General features: G+C 39.4%; 1 protein-coding gene across 3 annotated transcripts in view; it reads left to right on the top strand.

The window, feature by feature from the left end:
• CSMD3 (CUB and Sushi multiple domains 3) overlaps positions 1-24,374 on the top strand; it is a 1,168,908-nt gene that overhangs the window by 846,210 nt on the left and 298,324 nt on the right. For all 3 annotated transcript variants that reach the window (XM_077808852.1, XM_077808853.1, XM_077808854.1), the window contains 2 exons: positions 178-365; positions 14,780-14,974. In XM_077808852.1, coding sequence (XP_077664978.1) covers positions 178-365; positions 14,780-14,974 — 383 coding nt within the window. The remainder of the gene's footprint in view (positions 1-177; positions 366-14,779; positions 14,975-24,374) is intronic.

Genomic DNA, 24,374 nt, shown 5'->3' on the forward strand with positions numbered 1-24,374 from the left:
CATTTTAAAAAAATAATAATTTATCATTAATCATCTTCACAAATCATTACTATTGAGTGTTTTTTGCCCCTACTTTTAGAAACAGTGTTGGTAAGTACTCAGTTGAGCTGATCAGAGTTAGGATATCATGCAAAGCATATTCTACCTAACATTTCTTTTCTTTTTAATGTTTTATAGTTTCAGTATTGAACCAAATTATGACTTCCTCTATATCTACGATGGGCTAGACAGCAATAGCCCACTAATTGGGAGTTTTCAAGATAGCAAGTTGCCAGAGAGGATAGAAAGCAGCTCAAACAGCATGCACTTGGCTTTTCGGAGTGATGGATCTGTTAGCTTTACTGGTTTCCATCTGGAGTATAAAGGTAAATGCAACAGGTGTTCGGTTTTTTTTGTGGGGTTTTTTTTTTTTTGGTTGGTTGTGTGTGTTTTTTGTTTTTATATTCTGTGTATCACAAACATGAACAAAATTTGATACAAAATGTTTTATCTTATGAATATACAGAATTACACTAAAATGTGCAATTTGAGGTATGAATGTAAAATTGGTTTGTTAAAATTATTTCTCTCATTCTGGAATGATTATATATGCACACACAGTTTAAGGTGTAATCTATCCGCAGATGGATTTCATTGTAAATGTAAATATTCAGTATGCTATTTTTAACCCACATTTTAAGACATTAGTTTACAAAGTAAAAAAACAATGTTCCAGTAACAATATTTAATTTAACAGTGCCTAATATACATGTGATACATTTATGTTGGGGGGAAAAAAAGCTAATAAGAACCTCTGGCATATTAGCACATCAGACCTCTGTAAGGAATGCTGATGAGATGCTGAAAGCTTTAAAAGTGTTAAATCTGTTAGGTCAATGACCTAAGAACAACAAAGAAGTCTTGAAATAAACTTTTACATGATGGTCCATATTAGATCTCTCTGAATTTGGTCTTAACACCATAGACTATAAAGTAGATCTTTGCATATTTATCGTAGGCATTCAAAGGATTGTCACTGCCTTGTTAGGCGAATAATGCTCACTGTAAAAAGTTCCTGAATATGTACTTACCCAGTAGAGAACAGTGAATCCCAATGGATATAAATCATACCGCCAATGTATTTTAAGCTCATTGGGACACTTCTTCAGATAGCTGGAGTGTAAAAAGGAGAGGGTTCCAGTTGTTCCAGGTCCAGTTAGTTGGGGTTGGTCCTGCTTTGAGTAGGGGGTTGGACTAGATGACCTCCTGAGGTCTTTTCCAACCCTAATCTTCTATGATTCTATGAAATGTGTGTCATCTTGTCAAAGCCCTTCTCTACAAGGATTTGGTTCCATGAGACTGGCTCAGCCTACTGGAGGACTGTTTGCCAGGGCATCATCTCCCCTCAGCTATGTAGTAGTTTCTACAATAAATTCATGGTAAATCCAAAAGCAACAATTTTCATTAATTTCCCCATGTCAAAGTTCTGGTCAAACTCCCCATGCTTGGACATTCATCAGACTGCTGTATTTGGATCCCAACACTAAATCCATGCATTTTTAGTACCCTTTGGTCTGGATAGACAGGCACTCTCTTTTTCTTTGGACTCCAAGCATACTCCCTGGGCAAAGACTCTTGTCCGGTATCGCTTTTGGAAGTGGGACCCTGCAGTCCAGCTGCCCAGGTCCCAAGATTAGTGCAGATCTAAGTGCCCTCTAAGCTGCGCTGCTGCGTGGCTGCGCAACTGCCTATTAAGTCCCGCACAGGGGCTCAGGGCTGCGGTAAGGAGAGATTCCTCTCCCTCAGCATGGACCTGCCTCGGTGGGGAGAGGCACCCCTCTATGCCAGCCAAAGCATGGACCTGCTGTGTCAGGGAGAGGTGCTCCTCCTTGCTGGACAAAGCATGGACCTGCTGTGGTGGGGGGAGGTGCCCCACCCCGCAGGCCTCAGCGCAGACCTGCTGTGGTGGGGGGAGGTGCCCCACCCCGCAGGCCTCAGCGCGGACCTGCCACAGAAGGGAGAGGCGGACCTCTCCGTAGACCTGATCCGGACTTCCTGCAGCTGGGGGAGAGGAACCCCCCCCTCAGCCCAACCTAACCCAGCCCTGCCAGAGGTGCCACAGCCGGGGAGAGGCACCTCTCCCTCATCCCCAAGCTGCTGAGGCAAGAGAGGGCTTTGGGAGTCCTCTCTCCCCACCACAGCCCTGGGGCAGCCTGTACCCCAAAACCCTCATCCCTGGCCCCACCCTAACCCTCTGCCCCAGCCCTGAGCCCCCTCCCACACTCCAAACCTCTCATCCCCAGCCCCAAATGAATTATGTTATGTGCACCAATGTGAAAGTGATGTGTTTACACATCACCTTCACATTGGTGCACATAACATTTATTCCGAATGTGACACTTGGACATAAAAAAATTAGAGGGAACACTGGTGCTGATCCTCTCAAAACTTCAAGTAGTTTAAGCACACCCTTCCCAGAGCTCCAAAATTGTGGGTACTCCAGTTTACTGTTTACCCCTTCAGGGCCATGTGATAGTTGAAGTAAATGTGCAAACTTTGCAGAAGAATTTCTATCCATCAGTCTACACTTTAGACAGCACAAGAGATACAGATCCAGAAAAAAAGTAAATATCTGGATGCTATTCCCTGCCTGAGTTTCCTCACCATTCTTGAGGGTTCATTGGGACTTGGGTCAGTGTTCTTTGAGGGTTCCAAGTCCCCTCTCATGGACCTCATTCCTTCAGCTCATGGCTTCAGCTATGGAACATGGAGTTTTCTCTTTGACCCCTGCAGCCAGCTTCCTTCAACTTTGGCTGGTCTGACAGTCAAAAGTTTCCTTCTTCTTAGGATGGATGACCCTTTGTCTCCTGACTCTCTCAGCATCTGAGTTTTTAAATGCCAGTCCTAATGCCTGGTTTCTTTGTTCCCTTCTGGGGATTTTCCATTACTCCAATCCTTGTCCCAAAGAACAACTGAGACATCCTCCCCCTGTATAACGTCCTCCTTAGCATACTCAATATCCTGCCAGAGCCAAGTTATTAAGTATTAATGACTTATTTTTGTTTTGTGCTGTAGCTTCTTCCAGATAATGTGTGTGATATGTGACTGGGCTTTTTTCCATCCCACAGCTGATTTACTTACACAATGAGATTGAAGCTATACATAGTTTATAATATCAAACAGAATTCTTAAGTTGTATGTAGACAAGTCTCCAAACCATCACACCTTACCTCTCAGAGAACACCCTCTCTTGTTCCTGAGCAGGGAACTGAATAGTAACAGAGTCATACAGGAGCGCTAAGGAATCACTTGTAGAGGAAGGGGGCAATGAGGCAGTGCAGAGGCACAGGCCCTCAAGCAAATCTCCTGAGATACATGGATTTTAACAGATAAAAAGTCTCTTGAGTTCTCTTTAGGGACACTGTGCTCACCAATGGATACAGAACAATGAGTTTAAACCTATGCAAGTACAGTTACCATTCCTTGTGCTCACTGTTGGAAGCTGTGTCCATTGTTCTGATGAAAGAATTAGGCCCACAAAATTAGGTGGACTTTGAAAACAAACAGAAGTTAAATGCAGATTAAATTTTGAGGCATTATTGTCAATTTCATTATAACTAATAACTATAATAATTTTATTTACATAAAAGTGATATTGCGGCCCCATTGCGCTAGGCACTGTAAAGACACTTAGAACGATGCAGTGCTCCCCTCAAAGAGTTTACAATCTAAATAGAAAAGACAGACAAAGGATGGGAGAAAGGAAGTATTGTTAATCCTGTTTTACAAATAGGGATCTGAAGCATAGAGATGTTAAATGACTCGTCCAGCAGCATCATGTAGAAAGTCTGTGGAAGAACAGGAAATTTAATTGAGAAAGTCCTGAATTCCAGTCCATTGTCTTAATTTCAAAACCTCTAAATGTTTAATCTCAGTAAACTCTTGGACTTATTGATATCTACTTGCAGTGAATTCCAAAGGTTAATTAATTAATATATTTGAGGCAAGCTCTCCCTGCCTGACCTGCCATTGAGTCAAACTCTTGTGTTACCAATGTTATTGTCTATTGTCATGGGATTGATTGTGAAGTCTTGGATTCCACATTATGATTTCACCAAAAAAGGATAAACTTTCCTTGGATGGCTGAAAGGACAATATGTCTCATCAAAAAATATCAAAGAATAATTAGGTAACATAAATAGCAAGTGTATTGAAAAACTCAGCCCAGGAACAGAAGGATATATGTTAAGTTTCCAGTCAAAGCAAGGTTTATGAACTCTTGGGCCTTTGTAAGGCTAATTAATTGGTCTGTTCTTTCTCCCAAATAAAGTATGAAAGACCACCATTGAAGGCTACAATCTCCCTGTGACATTACACACGGTACAATCTGGACTGTTAGACTTAAGCTGCATCCCCTCAGTTCTCCAGCCTGGGGTGCATTTGACAGTGCTTTGCTGTGAGCACAACCACTCCCACCCAGCCCTCAGCAGGTAAACTACCCTCTGATATACTGCCAGAGTGCCTCAGCCAGCCAGATTGCCCCCCTTGAATTCTACAGCAGAGTGACACCAGCAAATTCCCAATGCCAGACTTTCCACCAGAAATGTGTGTCTTGTATTGCCCAGTCCTGGAGAATACAAGCTCATATAAATTACATCATTTCATTAATAGCAAATTATATACACAAATGTTGTTCCCCCAAACACTTAAGTCCAAACACACTGGCTTAGATAAAACAATAAAACAAGTTTATTAACTGCAGAAAGATAGATTTTAAATGATTATATGTAATGAGGCATAAAAGTCAGAATTGGTTATAAATAAAAAGGTGAAACACAAACTAATACCCAACTTAACAAGCTAAGTGAATTAAAAGCAAAATGTCTGTCGCCAAATGCTTTTGAAGACTTACTGGCTGGATGCCTTTCAACCAGGACCCTTCCCCCAGTTCAATGCTCCTTTCCTTGTCCTTCAGGCATTGGATGTCGTGGGCAAAGAGAAATGGAGGAGAGGGGTGATTTGGGGCCTCTGTTCCTCATTTTTACATGTCTTTCTCCTCTTTGAGTAATGTCTCCAGCTGGGGTTCAGGCAACAGCAAGTCTGTTTGCACAAAAATTTAAAGCTGTTCCATCGCCAATATATAAATTTCTTTCACACACTTCTTCCTGCCAAAGAATGGCCATTTAACCAGGTGATAGTCCATTAGATTATTTTGATAAATGGCTGTGGTGCTGGCTAGCCTTTTGTCTCTGAGGAACTGGTATGACGCTGTTTCTCCTGACTTTGGAACATGTTGTATACAGTAGAATTTTATAACTTTACATACATATTTCACCTGGACAATAATGTTCAGCAGATTATGAATTTTCAAACGATACCTCACAATGCATACTTTCTACAAAATTTATCATAGAGTTGTAAAATGATGAAAATACGGGTACAGACTTTCTCACTCCCCTCTTTCTACTTGTGCATCCAGGGAAGAAAATCGCATAGTTAATGGGATTTTGAAATCAAGAAGCCTGGGTTTTGTGCCTAGCTTTACCACTGATTTGCTGTGTGATCTTGTGAAAATACTTATTTGTCTGTTTCTCAGGATTTGCCATCTGTATAAATGATAGTGATTGCCCACCTATATAAAGTGATTTGAAATCTGTATCTGCAACTCTAAATAACAGTAGTGTTTATCCATCAGGTTGTTTGGGAAACAATGGGCCTAATTCTACTTCTCCCTCCTCTGACATGGGGAAAACTCCCCCTGAATCCGGTGTTGGGATCAAAATGACAGCATTTGCCTACGAATACATTTCAAATTAGCATTTGAAAATTGAGATATGAGCAAGAAGAGATTTTATTTCCCCATTAAAAAACAACAACAAAGATTATGATTATTTTCTTATTACCATTACATAATTCTGACACCCTCAGACAGAGTAGTGCCTTACACTGTGAGATGTCCATTATACTCTGGAATAGGTACTGCTCAGCATATTGTGATGGTGCCAGAATCACTTCTATAATGTCCACATTAATACAAAGGAACTATTGTAATGTTTCATATTCATTTGTATTAATGGTTTCTAGCCCTTGCATTTCAATCCATTGCTTGATTCTTCAGTGATGTGTTACAATTCACTTAAGTGCTATACATAAACATCCAATACCCAAAGCAAAATATCCAATAGCAAAGAATGAATTACTGGAGCATAAAAGAAACACGGAAAATATGGTAGAGACGCAGTAGAATCTGGAATTATCAAAATGCCTTTTTCATCTTCCTTGGTTTCCCCCCCCTTTTCCCTTACAAATATCAATGGCATTTATGGGTACCTCTTTGGCATGAGTCACTCTGTAGTAAGTACAACAAAGGCACTCTTGGGGTACCATATTAACATAACAGAAACATGATACTTAAAATAGCAAAAATAACATCACATCACACTTGAAATAGCCAAAATAATTAATACATTTAAATGAGCAACAACAAAACTGTTGGATAAACTCTTGATACATTATTAATTATTAATTATTATTATTATTGCAATCAAATGTTCATTCTCCATAGAGGCAATTATGATTGTCACTCTTGGGTTTGCGCTTCAAATGTGAGGCCAGGTGGGGAACTTGTATAGCTCAAAGTACAGAGCACTGGCTTCAGGGGTGGGGGTTATTAATCAAGGCCAGCTCTGCATTAGGGCTTGTCTTCACTGCAACAATTCACTTGAATTGCTCCACTCAAGTCACACCACTCAAACTAGACTAGCTCGAGTGGAATTACTCGAGTAGAAGTAACTCAAATGTAGCTGCTCAGGGAACTTGAGTGAAAGCAGCCATGCTGTGAAACAGTGCTTAAACTACACAGAGCGATTTGATTAGCAGCACAGAGAGATTGGATTAACAGCTGGTGAGTTGCGTTTAATTTGAGCTGCTGCCTGTACATGCATCTCCACTAGATTATTAGATCAAGTGTAGTACCATTTGAGCTTCATCCCTCATGCCCTCAGGGGGCCAACTATCTTGCCTTTAAAGCAATACTCATTTATGATGGACATTTTTGTGTGCGGATGGGAATATGGATTGGGGCAACAGTCAAGCTAACGCTGCAGTGAAGAAAAGACTTCAGAACCTGAGAGCTTTAGTACCAGTTCCTTTGTGACCACGTTTGGCTTGTGAACTGGCCTTCATCCATGGTAAGTGCCATATGTATTAGTTTCAGAGTAGCAGCCGTGTTAGTCTGTATTCGCAAAAAGAAAAGGAGTCCTTGTGGCACCTTAGAGACTAACCAATTTATCTGAGCATAAGCTTTTGTGAGCTACAGCTCACTTCATCGGATGCATACTGTGGAAAGTACAGAAGACTTTTTATACACACAAACCATGAAAAAATAGGTGATTATCACTACAAAAGGTTTTCTCTCCCCCCACCCCACTCTCCTGCTGGTAATAGCTTATGTAAAGTGATCACTCTCCTTACAATGTGTATGATAATCAAGGTGGGCCATTTCCAGCTGCACAAGGAATTTTAGTGTCATGACTCCATTGGCATCAGGGAGATTTGGTTCTCCCTCACAACCCTTGCACCTGCAGTTTCTTATATTTGTTTGTTTGTTTTTGTTCTCCCACATTCCCTCCTTTCTCCTTCTGAATGGAGAAGCATTCTGGTGGCTTTGAGAAGTGCTCAGAGCTCAGTTGCAGTATGTTCATACGGGAGAGGCATGACTCTAATATCCTGATCTGTGGAGCACACTGTGACTGCTTTGTCTTTGAAATTTGCTCATGGATGTCACAGTAAGCTGAACAAAGTGCCTGAAAATTCTCCTTGCTTCTGATATTGCTTCCCATATGTTGGATGCAAAATGTCCTAAAAGGTCTTGAAAGTATCTTTTGCCTTGGCTATCCAATGTAAAGGGTTCTCAGTTCAGCACTGAAACTCTACCAGCAACATCCATGTATGCACTGGTCTCCAAGCTGCATTTCAACTGTCTCAAAGCATCCAGTGAGACCTGACATGTCAGTGTTAACACACCACATCTAATAATTGCTATCTTTGGTTTAGTCCCACCATTCACGCAGTGCTTAATGGAGACCTAATGCCATCTGTGTGATCAGGGAGGGACTCAATATTTGACCAGGAATTATTAGTCAGCCCATCATCTACGATGTTTTGATAGTGAATCAGAATACAGAACACATGGTTCCAGAGGGTGTAGAAGCTGAGAAGTCTGATGTCTCTGAGTTTGTGTCCAAGGTCTGACTTGCTCAGAAACAGACTATCAGAAAGGTATACTATGAATTTAAGTAGAAAGGGTTTCTGATATTCTGTGAAAGCTCTTGCAGATCCTGTTACTCTACATTCACTGCTTGACTACTGTCAGGGTTCCCCTTCCCACTCTGAACTCTCTAGGATACAAATGTGGGGACCCACATGAAAGCCCCCTAAGGTTATTTTTACCAGCTTAGGGTAAAACTTCCCCAAGGCACAAACTCTTTGCCCTTGGAGGGTACACTGCCACCACCAAGTGATTTAACACAGAATCAGGGAAAGGACCACTTGGAGTTCCTATTCCCCCAAAATATCCCCCCAAGCTGTTACACCCCCTTTCCTTGGGAGGCTTGAGAATAATATCCTAACCAGTTGGTTACAAAGTGATCACAGACCCAAACCCCTGGGTCTTAGGACAATAGAGAAATCAGTCAGGCTCTTAAAAGAAACAGAACTTTATTAGAAAGAAAAAAGGTAAAAGAAGCACCTCTGTAAAATTAGAAGGGAAGCTAATCTCACAGGGCAATCAGATTTAAAACACAGAGGATTTCCCTCTGGGCAAAAACTTTAAAGTTATAATAAGAAAACCAGGAATACACCTTCCTCTCAGCACAGAGAAAATCACAAGCCAAAACAAAAGTAAACTAACACATTTCCTTGCTAGTACTTACTAATTCTAATGGAGTTGGATTGCTTGCTTGTTTGATCTCTCTCCAGCAAGCACAGAGAACAGACAGACAAAAGCCTTCACCCCCTGTCCCGATTTGAAAGTATCTTGTCCCCTTATTGGTCCTTTTGGTCAGGTGCCAGCCAGGTTACCTGAGCTTCTTAACCCTTTACAGATAAAAAGATATTGTGCCTCTGGCCAGGAGGGATTTTATAGTACTGTATACAGGAAGGTTGTTACCCTTCCCTTTATATTTATGACAACTACCTTGGTCATATGTTAGAATCTGATTTACAGACATCTTCCTTCCATGTTCGTTCAACACCTATTTCAGATTTCTATGAGTAAGATGAGGGTGTTGCATGTTTCAGGTTTTATTTTGAAATATAGTTATTAAGAAGATGCATCTTAGCTTTGTTTTTATGGCAACATCTTTAGTGTTTAGTCAACATGCATGGGAATCTATACTAGCTGTATCTTTGGAGAAAATAAAATTGCATAACTGTAATTGCTGCTCACTGAAGATATATAATGTGACTGATCACTACTCTCCCAGACACCTCCCTTCAGTGTTTTGTAACTGCAGCTTTTGATATTGCATTCTATATATGACTGATTATTCCACCTCATTTTCTCTTCCTCTCTAATTTGTTATATGGCATCCATATCTATCCATCCTTCCTTCCTTTATAAATTGACTTATGTTATGGTTTTATTGCATATTTCTTTGAAGGTTTTTGTGGTTATCCTATTCTGTACCAGGAGTGCATTCCAGATTTGTGGACCTGTCTCAGCAATAGCTCTGACTCGTACACAGAAACTTCATGATTTCTCTAGTTGTAACAGAGAGGATATGAATAGGATGAGGCGGTCCTGCAGGTAAACTGTGGACCTTTGAAAATGAGGGACAATGTCTTAAATTTAACCTGAAGTGGTGTGATGTGATGTTTTACTGAAATGTCAGTAAATTGTACTTTCTCTCCATTCATTTACCATCAGAAACAGATTTCAAGATATTTGTGTTGTATACGTTTTGTCCTTTATAATCAGTTTTCTCCTCCACTCCCATTCATTTACTGATGTTACACTGTACTTTCTGAGACATCACAGGTCATAACTTTGGAGAGAATTATGATGCCACAAACACTGGAATCAGCATCCAAAAATAAATCTGCTTGCATGCATACTGCCTATGCTTAAGTGATCCCGTCTTTCCTTCCTGGGTTTACTTGGGAGCAGGCAACACTCACCTGTGTGTCAGGGTACCTGTCAATTTTAAGGGGATCCTGAGTATCCCAGTGGTGATGGCGGATGTGTGGGAATCCTCTATCCACCCCTCTGCTGCAGTCATTTTACTTATAAGGAAGATTAATCTTGGAGGTGCATCTACCTTGCTGGGGCTGGTACTGACATGACTTGGGAGCCTCCAGAAGTAAACCTGAGCTACTCTATGCAATGGGTCTAACTCAAAAGTACCAGTTATAAACTCTGTACTGGTTAACACATCTTTACTTGGGCTGCCGATTAGTCGCAGTTATCTCACACGAGTAATTAAAAAAAAATAATCATGATTAATTGCAGCTTTAATCGCACTGTTCAACAATAGAATACCAATTTAAATTTATTTAATATTTTTGGATGATTTTCTACATTTTCAAATATATTGATTTCATTACAACAGAGTACGAAGTGTACAGTGCTCACTTTATATTTTTACAAATGTTTGCACTGTGTAAATGATAAAATAAATAGTATTTTTCAATTCACCTAGTACAAGTACTGTAGTGCATTCTCTTTATCATGAAAGTGCAACTTACAAATGTATATTTTTTTTTTGTTACAAAACTGCACTCAAACAAAACAGTTTAAAACTTTGGAGCGTACAAGTCCACTCAGTCCTACTTCTTGCTCAGCCAATCTCTAAGACAAACAAGTTTGTTTACATTTACGGGAGATAATGCTGCCCGCTTCTTATTTACAGTGTCACCTGAAAGTAAGTACTGGCGTTCACATGGCACTTTCCTTGCCGACATTGCGAGGTATTTACATGCCAGATATGCTAAACATTTGTATGCCTCTTCATGCTTTGGACACCATTATAGAGGACATGCATTCATTGTGATGATGCTCATTAAAAAAATGTGTTAATTAAATTTGTGACTGAACTCCTTGGGGGAGAATTGTATGTCTTTTGCTCTGTTTTACTCACATTCTGCCATATATTTCATGCTATAACAGTCTTGGATGATGACCCAGCACATGTTCTAAGAACACTTTCACTGCAGATTTGACAAAATGCAAAGAAGTTACCAGTGTGAAATTTCTAAGGATACAGCACTTGACCCAAGGTTTAAGAATCTGAAGTGCCTTCCAAAATCTGAGAGGGACGAGGTGTGGAGCATGCTTTCAAAAGTCTTAAAAGAGCAACACTTCAGTGCAGAAACTACCGAACTTGAACCACCAAAAAAAGAAAATTAACTATCTGCTGGTGGCATCTGACTCAAGTGATGAAAATGAACATGCCTCTGTCCGTACTGCTTTGGATAGTCATCGAGCAACCCATCATCAGAAGGGACACGTCCTCTGGAATGGTGGCTGAAGCATGAAAGGACATACGAATCTTTAGCACATCTGGCACGTAAATATCTTGTGACGCTGGCTACAACAGTGCCATGCGAATGTCTGTTCTGAATTTCAGGTGACATTATAAACAAGAAGTCGGCAGCATTATCTCCCACAAGAGATACTTGTTTGTCTGAGTGATTGGCTGAACAAGAAATAGGCCTGAGTGGACTTACAGGCTCTACAGTTTTACACTGTTTTGTTTTTGAATGCAGTTATTTTTGTACATAATTCTACATTTGTAAGTTCAACTTTCATGATAAAAAGAGATTGCACTATAGTATTTGTAATGGGGGAGTTGAAAAATACTATTTTTGTTTTTTACAGTGCAAATAGTTGTAATAAAAACAAATATAAAGTGAGCACTCTACACTTTGTATTTTTGTGTTGTAACTGAAATCAATATATTTGAAAAATGTAGAAAAACATCCAAAATATTTATCCAAAACATCCATTTGTATTCTATCGTTTAACAGTGTGATTAAAACTGCAATTAATCACTATTATCCTTTTAAATTGTGATTCATTGTAAAAAAAACCCCAAAATAAATAAATAAATGGTATTCTGTTATTGTTTAACAGTGCAATTAATCATGATTTTTTTTTAAATCATGCAATCACAATTAATATTTTTAATCGCTTGATATTCCTAATCTTTATTTAACAATTTAGAAAAAAACAGGATATAACAGATTGAGATTAATTAAAATGTCTCAACCCCTTCAAGTCAGCAGAGGGGTGCTTAAATCAATTAATAAATACAGTTTACAGTAGTAAATGAAACTTAACCGATATACATTTTTACGCCAGAATTAGCTACCCCACCTCTGAGTGTGCACTCCTCTGAACTTCAAAGTTCCAGACAACTGCTTGTGTGGGCGTGCTTGGAGACGCTCAAGCTGGGCACAGCACTTCGTTGGTCCGGTAAAGTAATCCAGCCAAGTCAACAAAGGGCGAAGTGATTCTAAATGTGGATCAATCCAAGCTCCACGACCGCTCTGAAGACGGGCGTTATAACCAGAGGTCAATAATCTTGGATCCTGGTTAGACAAGACCACTTTACAGCCTCAAGGAGACCATTTAGTCTTTCATCACCCCCTTTTCCTTGACAGCACTTTCCTAAATAAACAAAAGAAGAGTTGTGGTTACTCACACTGTTTTCACCCAAACTCAGTCAGTTCTTGCCCCAGCAACAGTCTTTGTCCTGGCTTGGACAAAGCTCCACAAAGCTATCTCTTCCATACCCTGATCAGGGGACGGTTAACAGTCTCAGCTCCCAAGTCACAATAGGCGACCGCAGCAGGCTGGTGCCCTGCTTGAACAGAGCTCAGACAAGACTCCCTACAACTCTGCAGCTATTCACTTTTAACTTTCTAAGTCCTCACAAAATGGAGCCCATTGAAACCGAGGCAGGGAAGTCTGTCTCCTTCCCCAAAGTATCATGGGAGTTGTAGTCTTCAAGGCTGGATTGCAGCACCTGGGATCTTCCTGAGTGGAACACCCCCAATTAAGTTCAGCGGCTCCTTTCATGGGGATGTCTACACTTAAATATAACTGTACAGTTGTTGTTGTATCTAACAGTCACATGGGACACATCAACACTGCAAATAAGGTGTGTGAGGTCTGATAAAATATTTGGAAAAAGAATGGGGTTTCAACAGCTCTATTTACCATGTCAATGGACATAACACTCTAATGACAAATATGAAGTTTAAATAATGAAAAAGACATTCCATGTTTCTCTGTTCTGATGCAGATGTACCTGGAACAATATATAATACGAGTATTTTATTTCTCTCCTCTTGCTAGTTCTCATATTAAATGAGAGGGTGAAATATGCAGTTCTCATAGTCTAGTGAGGTGTCTTCTGTTTGATCAGCTAGCTATGGTAATGCTCTTAAGCCAATCTCCCCCATACAACCACAAAAGTATCTATGTATGATGTGCTTCTTGTGTCATTTTCTGATATCATATACTATTTGTTTAATGAAATTAAATTACAAGTATTTCCTTTTTTAGCATTTACTTTCTTCCTGTGCGTTATTGCTGCTGGAATTGAAAAACATGTTGAGCTACTATTTGCTTGTAGTGTGTTAACTTCTTGATGGCTCTTTGGCATTAGACAGTTTATTTTTATTACAGAAAGAAGGAAGAAACAACAGGACCATGTGCAAGTATTAAGATAGTTTTGAATATAATGAGAAGTTACAAATAAGAAATACATTTGATAAGTACAGTATCAGGAGTCTATATATAATGAGACCTCCAATGAGTAAAAAAAAAAATACATTTACAGAGGGAAAACTTTTATAATAAAAAATGGTACTGTAGATACAAATTTGCTGTTCACTTTGAACAAATCTGAAATGCTGATCAATTATGTGCTCTTTATTTGATTATAAACTACTTAGTAATTAATTTTTCAGTTCTGAGTTTTCAATCAATATAATTTTAAAAACAAACAACCACTCATGTTTGCCTAATTGCTCATGGGACACTGTGCATGAGATCTTAGTTCAGGCCTCCTACTTGACTACATCACTGCCTGTTAGGATTGACAGTCCACCAACAGAAAAGAGTGGTTGTTCTGTTGAGAGAACTCTACATATAGGGAGTAGTCAGGGGTGAAAGTAACTTAAATGACTTACTGGTACACAGGGTGCCAGGATTCTGAGCATGGCAGGGGCGGGGGGCTCTGACCCCCTCCCCAGGAAAGGGTGGGCTCTTGGGAGGTAGGGGCAGGGCCTCTGGTGCAAGGGGCGGGGCTGGAGCCAAAATCCCCCAGCCAGTCCTTCAGCTCTGCCTGGCCCGCACCACCCAGGGCTTCAGCAGCAATTTAAAGGACCTGGGAGCCCCCGGCCCTTTAAATTGCCACCAGAGCCCCGGGGTAGCAGTGGTGGAGGCCAGGAGCCCGGGGCCCTTTTAAATCACCGGGCCCCGGGGCAGTTGCCCCTTTTGCCTCTCCCTCTTCCCCCCATCAGCGGCTCTGCCGGTATCGGCTGGACCAGCTTACTTTTTTACCTCTGGGGATAGTTCTTGGTCATTATAGAGTACTGTGTGCAGTTCTCCTAAATTGATGGAAAGATCAATGAGATACAAAACGTATGAAGGATGAATTGAGGAATTTAAAAGGAAGAAAATTTTAGGCTCCTATGAGCTCTGAGGGGACCTAAAAGCACCGCAGGAATAATCTATCCAACATTTCCATATGTACTTAAAATTGCCTTTGCATTTGCTTTCTTTTTGTAGCAAAACTACGTGAGTCCTGCTTTGATCCTGGGAATGTAATGAATGGCACAAGACTTGGAATGGATTATAAACTGGGATCAACAGTCACATATTACTGTGATGCAGGTTATGTTCTTCAAGGGTATTCTACACTTACCTGTATTATGGGAGATGATGGAAGACCTGGGTGGAACAGAGTACTACCCAGCTGTCATGGTAAGAGCTGTATTTTCTGCAGTTATTTCATGACTTGCAAGAGACACACAAGTGAATATAAACATATATTTATTATATAGTGATTTTAATAAACCTTTTTTATATATTTTCCTCTTTAGGATATATACCCTTTTCTTCAGTGTACCATAAGCAGTACTGTATGAAAGAGTAAAGATAATATCAATTGACAAATGTTTAGAGATGTGGGGATTTTACTGATTCACTTAGTGCTACCAGATGAATACAGCAGCAAATAATTACTACCGACGATTGTCAGTGATACTATGCAAGGTGGTAAACATTTGTTATTGATCTCATCAGTCTTCGGCAAATGTATGGTAGAATAGAATATTATGTACACATAATGATTTTTGCTTAACTAGATCATCAACTTATACTCTTAATTTTAATAGTATTTAAAATAATAGTTCTTAGGATACTTAATGCATTATTGATACACTTTTTGTTTATGATCAAAATATTTTATTGGATTATTTAACATATTTCATGTTAATTTTCTAGGAAAATTTAATCTAAAAAATTGAAAATACATTATGGGCAGTACTCCGTTGACTATCATGTGCATATGTGTTTGCAGGGTTAGACTTTAAATATGGGGTCCATTTTACCAGTATGGTGCTAACTCTCCATAACAATTGACAGACACAAAGCAAGACAGTATAGCTTTGACATGTCCTTCGCCATTGGACCCCAAAACTGTCTCTCCTTCTGGTGTTACTTAAATTTTAATTAAATTACATTATTTACATCAAAAATGCTAAATTATTAAATTGAGGTTGTGGATAATATAGTTTATATTACATAAAGGAAAATGAAATATCCATGATCTAAGCTCCCCATGCTGTTAGATTGTAGTGTCTCATTTTGAATCTTTTTGCTGACATTGTGCTAAATTCAGAACTGATGTAAGGAGGTATGAATCCATTGAATTTCAACCCCCTCACACTAAGTCTGAATTTGACCTATTGACACATTACTTGAATCTTGCGTGTTTTGTAGGGACAACAATGTTAAATTATTACCACCCAAAATGCATATATGCTAAATGGTAATATGTGTTACCAGTGTTTGTCTCTTTTTATGTGTGTGTGATGTTATGAACAAGTAGAACTCTGGGGGCAGGGGAAGAGGAGAAGATGATGATGATGATGATGATGATGAACTGACCTCAAAATAGAAAAAAAGTGATTACTGACTGATCAAAGAAGGGATATGAAGCGTACGGATTTAGGGAAACTACCTACGATTTTTAGGATTACCCAGTATTAAAACACCAGTCTTCACTTCTGGAGCATCAAGATGCTAATGCTGTGGAATACTGGCCTTAATAAACTCTGTAGGGAAAATGTGTTCCAGCTTGGGAAACATGGAGAAGTGTAGAGCAAACAGAAGTTTCTTCCAGGCAAACCCTTTCTTTGTTTTTAAATGACACTTGGGATCTTTTTTTTTTCAAGTTTAAGAAAGAGAGAGAGAAAGAGAAGTTTTTCTTGGGTAGAAGGGATGGTGCTATAATTGTGGTCATTAGTGCTGCTATACTCTTGTTAATGGTTTGTAACAGCTTCAAAATCTTCCATATTTCCAGAGGGGGTTAACTCAGCATGTTTGTAATAAAGAGACTTTTGTGTTTGGGAGGAAAAGCTGCAATTTTATTAAAAAAAACACCGTCATAATAGAGGTTTCAGAGTAGCAGCCATGTTAGTCTGTAGTCGCAAAAAGAAAAGGAGTACTTGTGGCACCTTAGAGACTAACAAATTTATTTGCGCATAAACTTTCGTGAGCTACAGCTCACTTCATCGGATAGGTGATGGTCAGTCCTTGCTCATTCTAACCAAATCTAGTTCTCTAGGTTGTCTGAAGACCTTAAGGTCCTTCAAGAATGCATAGTACTTAGGTCCCATATTACCCTGACATCCTTGCATAGATTCTGGCCACCAGAATGATGCCAAATGATAAGCCTAGTGGAAGGCACTTACCCTTATACTGGTCAGTTGTGCCTAAACTCCGTGGCCTGTTCAAGTATACAGATTTGGCTAGCATAGTGGTTTCCTCCCAACTGCTAAAGCCTTATCCTATAGCTGTTACTTTGCTTGTGGTGCAGTATGATCTATTTTAGCAACAGATGACTAAGGAGTTCTACCTTTTGGTAATTTTATGTAAGAAAATTAGCAAATTTATTTATTTATTTACTTACTTGGAGCGTGGGGGAGAAGAGGAAGACAGAAGGAATGGAAGCTTTAAGTTGTCACCAGGACTGGGCAGAGGAGAATCAGAGTGCTGTGATTGGGAACTGACAGGGACCCATTCTTTACTGCACCCAAGCTTTGCTCGGCTGCAGAGAAAAATTGGGCCTCCTCAGTCCTGCCAGCTTTAGATTTGAAGTTGCATTCATAAAGCTAACGTTGTTTCAGTACAGATACACAATACATCTGATCACATTTTTTTATGATCTCTAATTATTTCCTTGTAATCTAAACCTTGCAATCAGCGGTTTATAGATTTTTTTTTCTTTCTGTTTTTTTTTTAAATATTTTGCTCAAACGGTTCTCTGCATTAGATATGCCTTTGACTAAAAACCTTATTTCAAATGTCCTTGAAACATCTCTAATAGGTGTGGGATATGAACCAAGTCCATTGTCTCATTCTATTATGAATCCATGCAAAGGTTATCCAGTCTAACACAGTAAGCCATTTGGCATTTGATGATGGTTGTTAAGAACAGGATATGATTAAAGGATGCAGATGAAACATTCATAAAATGAAAGCTGATAAATAATGATTTTTGTCAACTTTACGAAATAATTTCTTCAGCATTACATAATATTTTAACTTTTGCCTGGCTAATATCAGTTGTTTAAAAGTTAGTATGTTGTGCTCAGCACAGTGGAAAACCTTATATCTGACTGCGAAGAATGCATGTAATCACCATCAGATGTGAGCGCAAAGACTGTCCGATTCAGTTCAATTAAGTCTATAATTTGTATCTTTGAAAGCCTTGACTCCTGACATCCAAATGTCTTCAACCCATGGGAGTAGCTAGCAATTTAAAATATGTTCATGCACAGGCTGCTTCATGGCTAATCACTGCTTGGGTTAATTTCTAATCTTCTATATATCTGTTTTTTGGGTGTGTTGTTTTTTTTTTTTGCTTTGTTCCCCCCACTTCTGTAATATGGGGGATATATACACCATATCTACCTCATAGAGGTTTTGTGAGGTTTATATGTAATACACTTTTGGGTGGAAGGCTTTCTGGAAGTGCTAAATTATATTCTTCATGGCCTACACTATACCCATAATAATATAAATCATCGCTACTCTTGATATGCTCATGAACACTGCATTAAGACCTGATGAAAAATGAAAATCAGCAGAACCTGCTGTTTTATCAAAATAGATGTTGTTTCCAGGAACTTATGTGCCATGGTGTAGTATGAAGCACCAGGAGCACTGGTAGATTATTATAGGGATTCAGGTAGAATAGCTCAAAAAAAAAAATCAAAGTGAATCAGAGAAGGCGGTTTCTGAATTACAACACCCTAAAAATAGAAGATTTAATAGTAGGCTGACATCTCTACAAGGGAGAGTTAGGCAAGGAAAAACCAAAACCAACTTTTATAACCTTGTAGACACTTTTTATATTTTCATCAATTGTTTTATTAATGGCATGGATCCTGGCAGGTGTATGCCCTATTCTGTATGTACATATGTGTGCGCGCACACACACACACACACACTATAGACAAGTCATGTCACCATCCAAGGTCTCAAAGGGAATCGCTGTGCCAGTGCTAGAAATCAGGTCTTATAACTCTGAGTCTCATGGGCCTTACAAACCTATACACAATTATAGAGCTTAAGGGTAGCTCTGATGGTTTAGTGGTTAAAGACCACAACTGTAAGTCAGGAGGTTTGTTTGTTTTGTTTTTTAGTTTTTGCTCTGACACTGACCTCTTGAATGATCTTGGGTAGGTTCCTACCCTTCTGTGTATTAGTTTTTTTTTTACTGCCTGTAGTATGGGGAGAATACGTACTGTATCTATCCTGTAAAGGGTTATATTTGATACACTTTTCAGTGGAAGGCTCTATAAACATGTTAAATATTTTTTTCTTATTTTAAATAAATTGCTTATTTTATTATATCATAAAACATTAAATGTGCCAATAAACAATTGATAACTTCCTCAGCAATACTGGATTATTACCTATTTAATAATTACCTACTTAATTAGAAGCTCTACATGTGGCACTTTTATTGTGTTTTTACATAGTGCAACTATGGTACTTACCCACCACCTTTCTTTGAAATAATGACCATATTTGCAACACATTATTTGCATCACTAGATCATAGCAAGATATAGTATTTTGTGCCACATTCTGTAAAAGGGCTTGAACAAAATATTATTATTTTGGCCCTTATTACCAATTAAAATACAGAGGATCATTAAGACTGGAGAAATGTCCCTGCTGCAGGCAAATATAAGCAAGTAATAAATAGGCTTTATGCTAAAATACTTCTCAGCTCAATTTTTACTTAAGGCTGGTAGTTAAAGATGAGACTGAGTTCCTAGATAAACTAATTATAATTTTTAATAATGCCCAACTATATTTAATACACTCCAGATGGAATCTGACACATAGTTTCACCCCTGACAAATGTTGCTTATGAAAGAAACAGAACAGAATTTTCATTGAATTTTATGTTATCTTCAAATGTTTTTGACAAAGCGATACATGGAAGCTTGCATTTTCTATCTCTTTCATTCTAGAATTCAACAGAAGTACATACCTTATTATCCCAAGTCCAAAACTGCTGTCTTTTTGTTATTTATTTATATATAAACAATTCACGGACAGAGTTTCAAAGTCACAAATAGCTGTTAGATGTCTAACAATTACTGACTTACATTTGTCCTTCTGAAAATCAGCCCTTTTATAAAAACTTTATATATCTCTATCTCTATCTCTACATACGCATTTATATAGATATATACACACACACACACACACACACACACACACAATTAAGTTAAGACATCACGTCTGTTTAGAATTACAACAATTCTCTCAATTACAAATCTCATTTACACCTGTGTAACTGAGATCAGAATCAAACATTATTTTATGTGGTGCAGGTAGAAAAGCTGCCTGACACTTTATATTATAAGACTCTGTTTTCAGTTCCTCATAGCTTTGCCACAATTTAATGATTCAGGCCGAAATGTTACATATGAGGTGTCTGCCAAAGATGGGGGAAGTGGGGGCGTGATTGTGTTTGTTGTTTTTTGAAAGTTTCATCTAAACCAGTTCAGTTGTTTCCAAGAACAAAGTTAGGGAAAATGAAACATGCTTAGTAAAGACTTAAGTTTGGCAGTTAAAATATCTAAGTATTCTGTCTGCTCAGATCATGCTTCATCCTAGTAGACTCCTATGTGATCACAGGATCATGTATGCACTGTCCCTATGGAGTGACAAAGCATGTGCCAATCCAGGGATGCAGGGGATGAACAGGATTTTCCCTACATTTGTTCTTCCTGATAGCTGAGGCCTGCTGTGTTACCAGACACAGGAATGAGAGCAGGAAGACTGACGCTCCTGTATTCTCAATGCTCACAATGCTGGTGCCCAAGCTGGGTGGAGGAGGAAGAAGCTGCCACACCGGAGAGGAACCAGGAAAGCTGGTTGCAGGAGCCAAACCATAGTAGTAAGCAGCAGTGGACAGGAGCTATTGGGGGTGCATAAGAACAGTAGGGAAGAGGGGTAATAGGCACCCAAAGAGGGGTGAGTTAAGAGGTGGGGATGGAATTTGGATATCAGCAGAAGGGGAGCAGGATTTGTGGGGTGGGTTTTGGATAGGAGGAGAAAAGTTGGGAGGGGGGAGGAGGACCTGGGATGGGTGGCTAGGAGCAGAGATAAGCTGGGGATACAGGGACAGAAGGTTCTATAATTGCTAGAAAACACTTCCCTCCAGATCCTGGAATTGAACCCAGGAGTCATAAATTTCTATCTTCCTCTGCTGTCAGCAAGAGATATGAAACCACTAGGACTCCTCGTTGTTTTCACTGGCAAAGTGTGTGTCAAATCCTGCTGTAGTGGCAGGTCCACAAAAAGGATAAGAACATTCTAATGCTACCACTTACTTCATTACCTCAAGTGGTAGAAGTCTCTACTGTGGTTCTAAAGGTAAGAACCTCGATGATGGTCCAAGTGGAGTATGATGGAATTTCTGGGGGTTTTAATTCAATTTTTCTTTTAAAAATATATCGTTTGTAAAGTCAAGCATTCAAAAGTTTAGGAAATGCTAGAATTAGGGTTGTCTGCATATCTTTAATTCAAATCCCTTTTGTATATGCTCTAAGATACAGTCTTTAATTACATTATTACACACTATTTTCCCCACAGAACCTCTGTGTCATTCAAAGCACAGAACAGACTGTGCTCTAGGAGTGAATGAAGCTGTTGTTTGTAAGACCCCTGGCTTATTTGTTATAGAAATTGGAAGCTGTAGTGAATAAGGCTCAGGATTACAGAAGACAAAGGATGGCTTCATGGTTAAGGAAGTTGCATGCCACTCTGAAGAATGGTATTCTGCCTCTGCCACTGAGTTCCTATGTGAATCTGGGTTTAACCATTCGAGCCAAACACTTCAACCAAAATTATCACAGTTAGCTACTAATTATGCATTCCTCATTTTCTGGTGCCCAACATGAGACATCTATGGCCAGAAATGCAGAAGAGCACACACAACTGCAACTGAATTGAGTTGGACCTATGCACTGAACGTACAAAGTGTTATTAAAATTATAAAATAAGAGAAATGTAGGACTGGAAGGAATCTGGAGAGGTCATCTTCTCCATTCTCCTGCTCTGAGGTAGGACCAAGTATCAGGACCAGGACCATCTCTGACAGATGATTGTCTAAGCAATTCTTAAAATGCTAAGTACTCTGGAAAATCAGGTTCAAGGGGCCAGATAGCTAACGGTATTTAGTCACCTAAAGTTTCACATAGACACCTAGTGGGATTTTGATTTCAATGGGAGTTAGGTGTCTAGCGACTTTAGAAAATCTCGCTAGGTGCCTATCTGAATCTTTATGCGCCTAAATACCTTTTAAAATGTGAGCCTAGATTTCTCTAGTGAGGCACCTGAAAGTAGTCAACACTTCCACTGAATAAAGAAAAAGTCCTGTGGAAAAAAACAGTATCTGTCGATTTAATTGAAGACTGTATTTTAAATGCATAAATACAAAAAGGGCAACTTCTGGCATTCACTAACATTGGATTTTGCAAGATTAACATCTTTTAGCATACTTGTTTCATTGATGTGTATGGGTGGAAATGTATATATAGTGATTATGGAAGAATTTCAACTCTTATCTAATAATAATAATAGGTGATAATAAAAATCAATCCTGTATGCTGGCAGCAAAAAGCTTGAAAACGTGATTAGAGTATACCCTAAAGATTGAAAGAAAAAAAAAGTTAAATATAAAAATAAAAAAATAAATTAAAATAATTTCAAAAATCTCATGATTTTAAAGTCAATATCATGGTTTTTGGGGCCTGATTCATGATTTCAATAATGCTTTATAACATTTTATAAAATAGGAAATGTTGTGCGAAATTGTTCCAAACTCCCATTAAATATGATAATGTAATATAATGGCAAGTAAAACGTGAAATGAAGAAAATTAATTTGTTACAAGTATAATTTTTAATATTAGCTGTCAGAGTATCCAAATTTCCAAGATATAAAAGGGATCTGTTTTACACAACATATTATGAAATAGTACATGGTTTATTTTCTGTTGACGTTCCATCACCATTTTTCTGGAAGCATAATTTAATGAAGGAAATTTAAGAAAGAAGGAGAAATAGCTCAGGCTATGTATTAATTTTGCTTTTTAGTAGCAGTTCCCCCCCATCCCCTAAGATCATAATGAATCTGAAAATTAAACTTGCATATCAAAGTTATAAAGTTTCAGATGTCTGTGTGGCACTGTTCCCTCTAAGCTGTGTGCGTGTGCACTCTCACACAGATCCTAAACCCCGTGCACACAGCGAAACACCGCGCGAACACAAATTTGCACAGAAGAAATTTTTTGCACACTCAGGTTTCAGAGTAACAGCCGTGTTAGTCTGTATTCGCAAAAAGAAAAGGAGTACTTGTGGCACCTTAGAGACTAACCATTCTCTAAGGTGCCACAAGTACTCCTTATGCAAACCTTCTGCTGGTATCCATGAGCATTAAACTGTCCTGAATGTATATCTTGGATTACACACCATAACTGAATATGGAATTTGGCGATCTCCTCCAATGTCAAGGTGTGTAAAAGGACAATTAAGGAACCTAAATAACCTAAATAACCTCTGCCCTTTAGTAACACCATGAGGGGCGAAAACAATATTAAAAAGTATGTCTTTAAAAATCAGTTTATTCCCATTTAGTTTCACAAACACTAAAATACTTAATTATAAACATATAGTTTGAATAGATTGTATCCCTCTATCATATGACCATCTTGTTATGTAATTTAATTTATCTAAAAATCCTATCTGGGGCTATTCTTTTCTAAGATAAGTGAAATTTCACCCAAATTATTCATATTTTTAGATCTAGCTGGAAAAATATTTCCCACTAGGATATTACAGATAATTAAGACTACGATTCAGTCACAGAGGTCACAGATTCCGTGACTTTCCGGGACCTATGGGACTTCTTCTGGGGCAGGGCTGGAGCAACTGTTAGCCCAGGGGCTGCTGGAGCAGCAGCTGCCAGAACAGCCAGCCCCAGGGATTTACTCAAGCAGCAGTCCCCAGCCTGCCGGAGCAGTGACTGGAGTTGGGCCAGCCCCTGTGAGGCTGGAGCAGCAGCAGTCAGCCGCTGCTGCAGGAGCAGTGGTGGCATAGGCAGCGGGTGAAGCTTCCCTTTGGGGAGGCTAGCCCCCTGTCCTGCCTCTTCTGGCCAGAGCCCCACCTCTTCTCTCCGAAGCCATGCTCCTCCTTCCTGATCTCAGCCCTCCCGCATGACCCTGGCTGGGTTGGTAGTGGGGCTGATACCTCAGACGGAGCCACATGGGGGAACTGAGATCTCGACCCACACCGGGATCAAGCTCTCAGCCTTATCCAGAACTGCAGTGGAGCTCTCGGCCCTGGCTGGAGCTCTGAGCCCAGAATCCCTCCCCTCCCCTATTCTCCCCCCTTCTGCCTGTGGCCCCACCCATGGTCCCACCCCATTGCACCCCTTCCTCTGCGTCCCCACTCTTGTTCCACCCTCAGCCCCATCTCCATTCCACCCAATCTGCCCTGTTCTACCCCCATGCCTCCTCTTCCCCCCAAGGCTCCACCACCCATTCGCTCCTTGCCCCCTCACCAGCTGTG

The sequence above is a fragment of the Eretmochelys imbricata genome, chromosome 2 (assembly GCF_965152235.1).
Source record: "Eretmochelys imbricata isolate rEreImb1 chromosome 2, rEreImb1.hap1, whole genome shotgun sequence".
NCBI lineage: Eukaryota > Metazoa > Chordata > Testudines > Cheloniidae > Eretmochelys > Eretmochelys imbricata.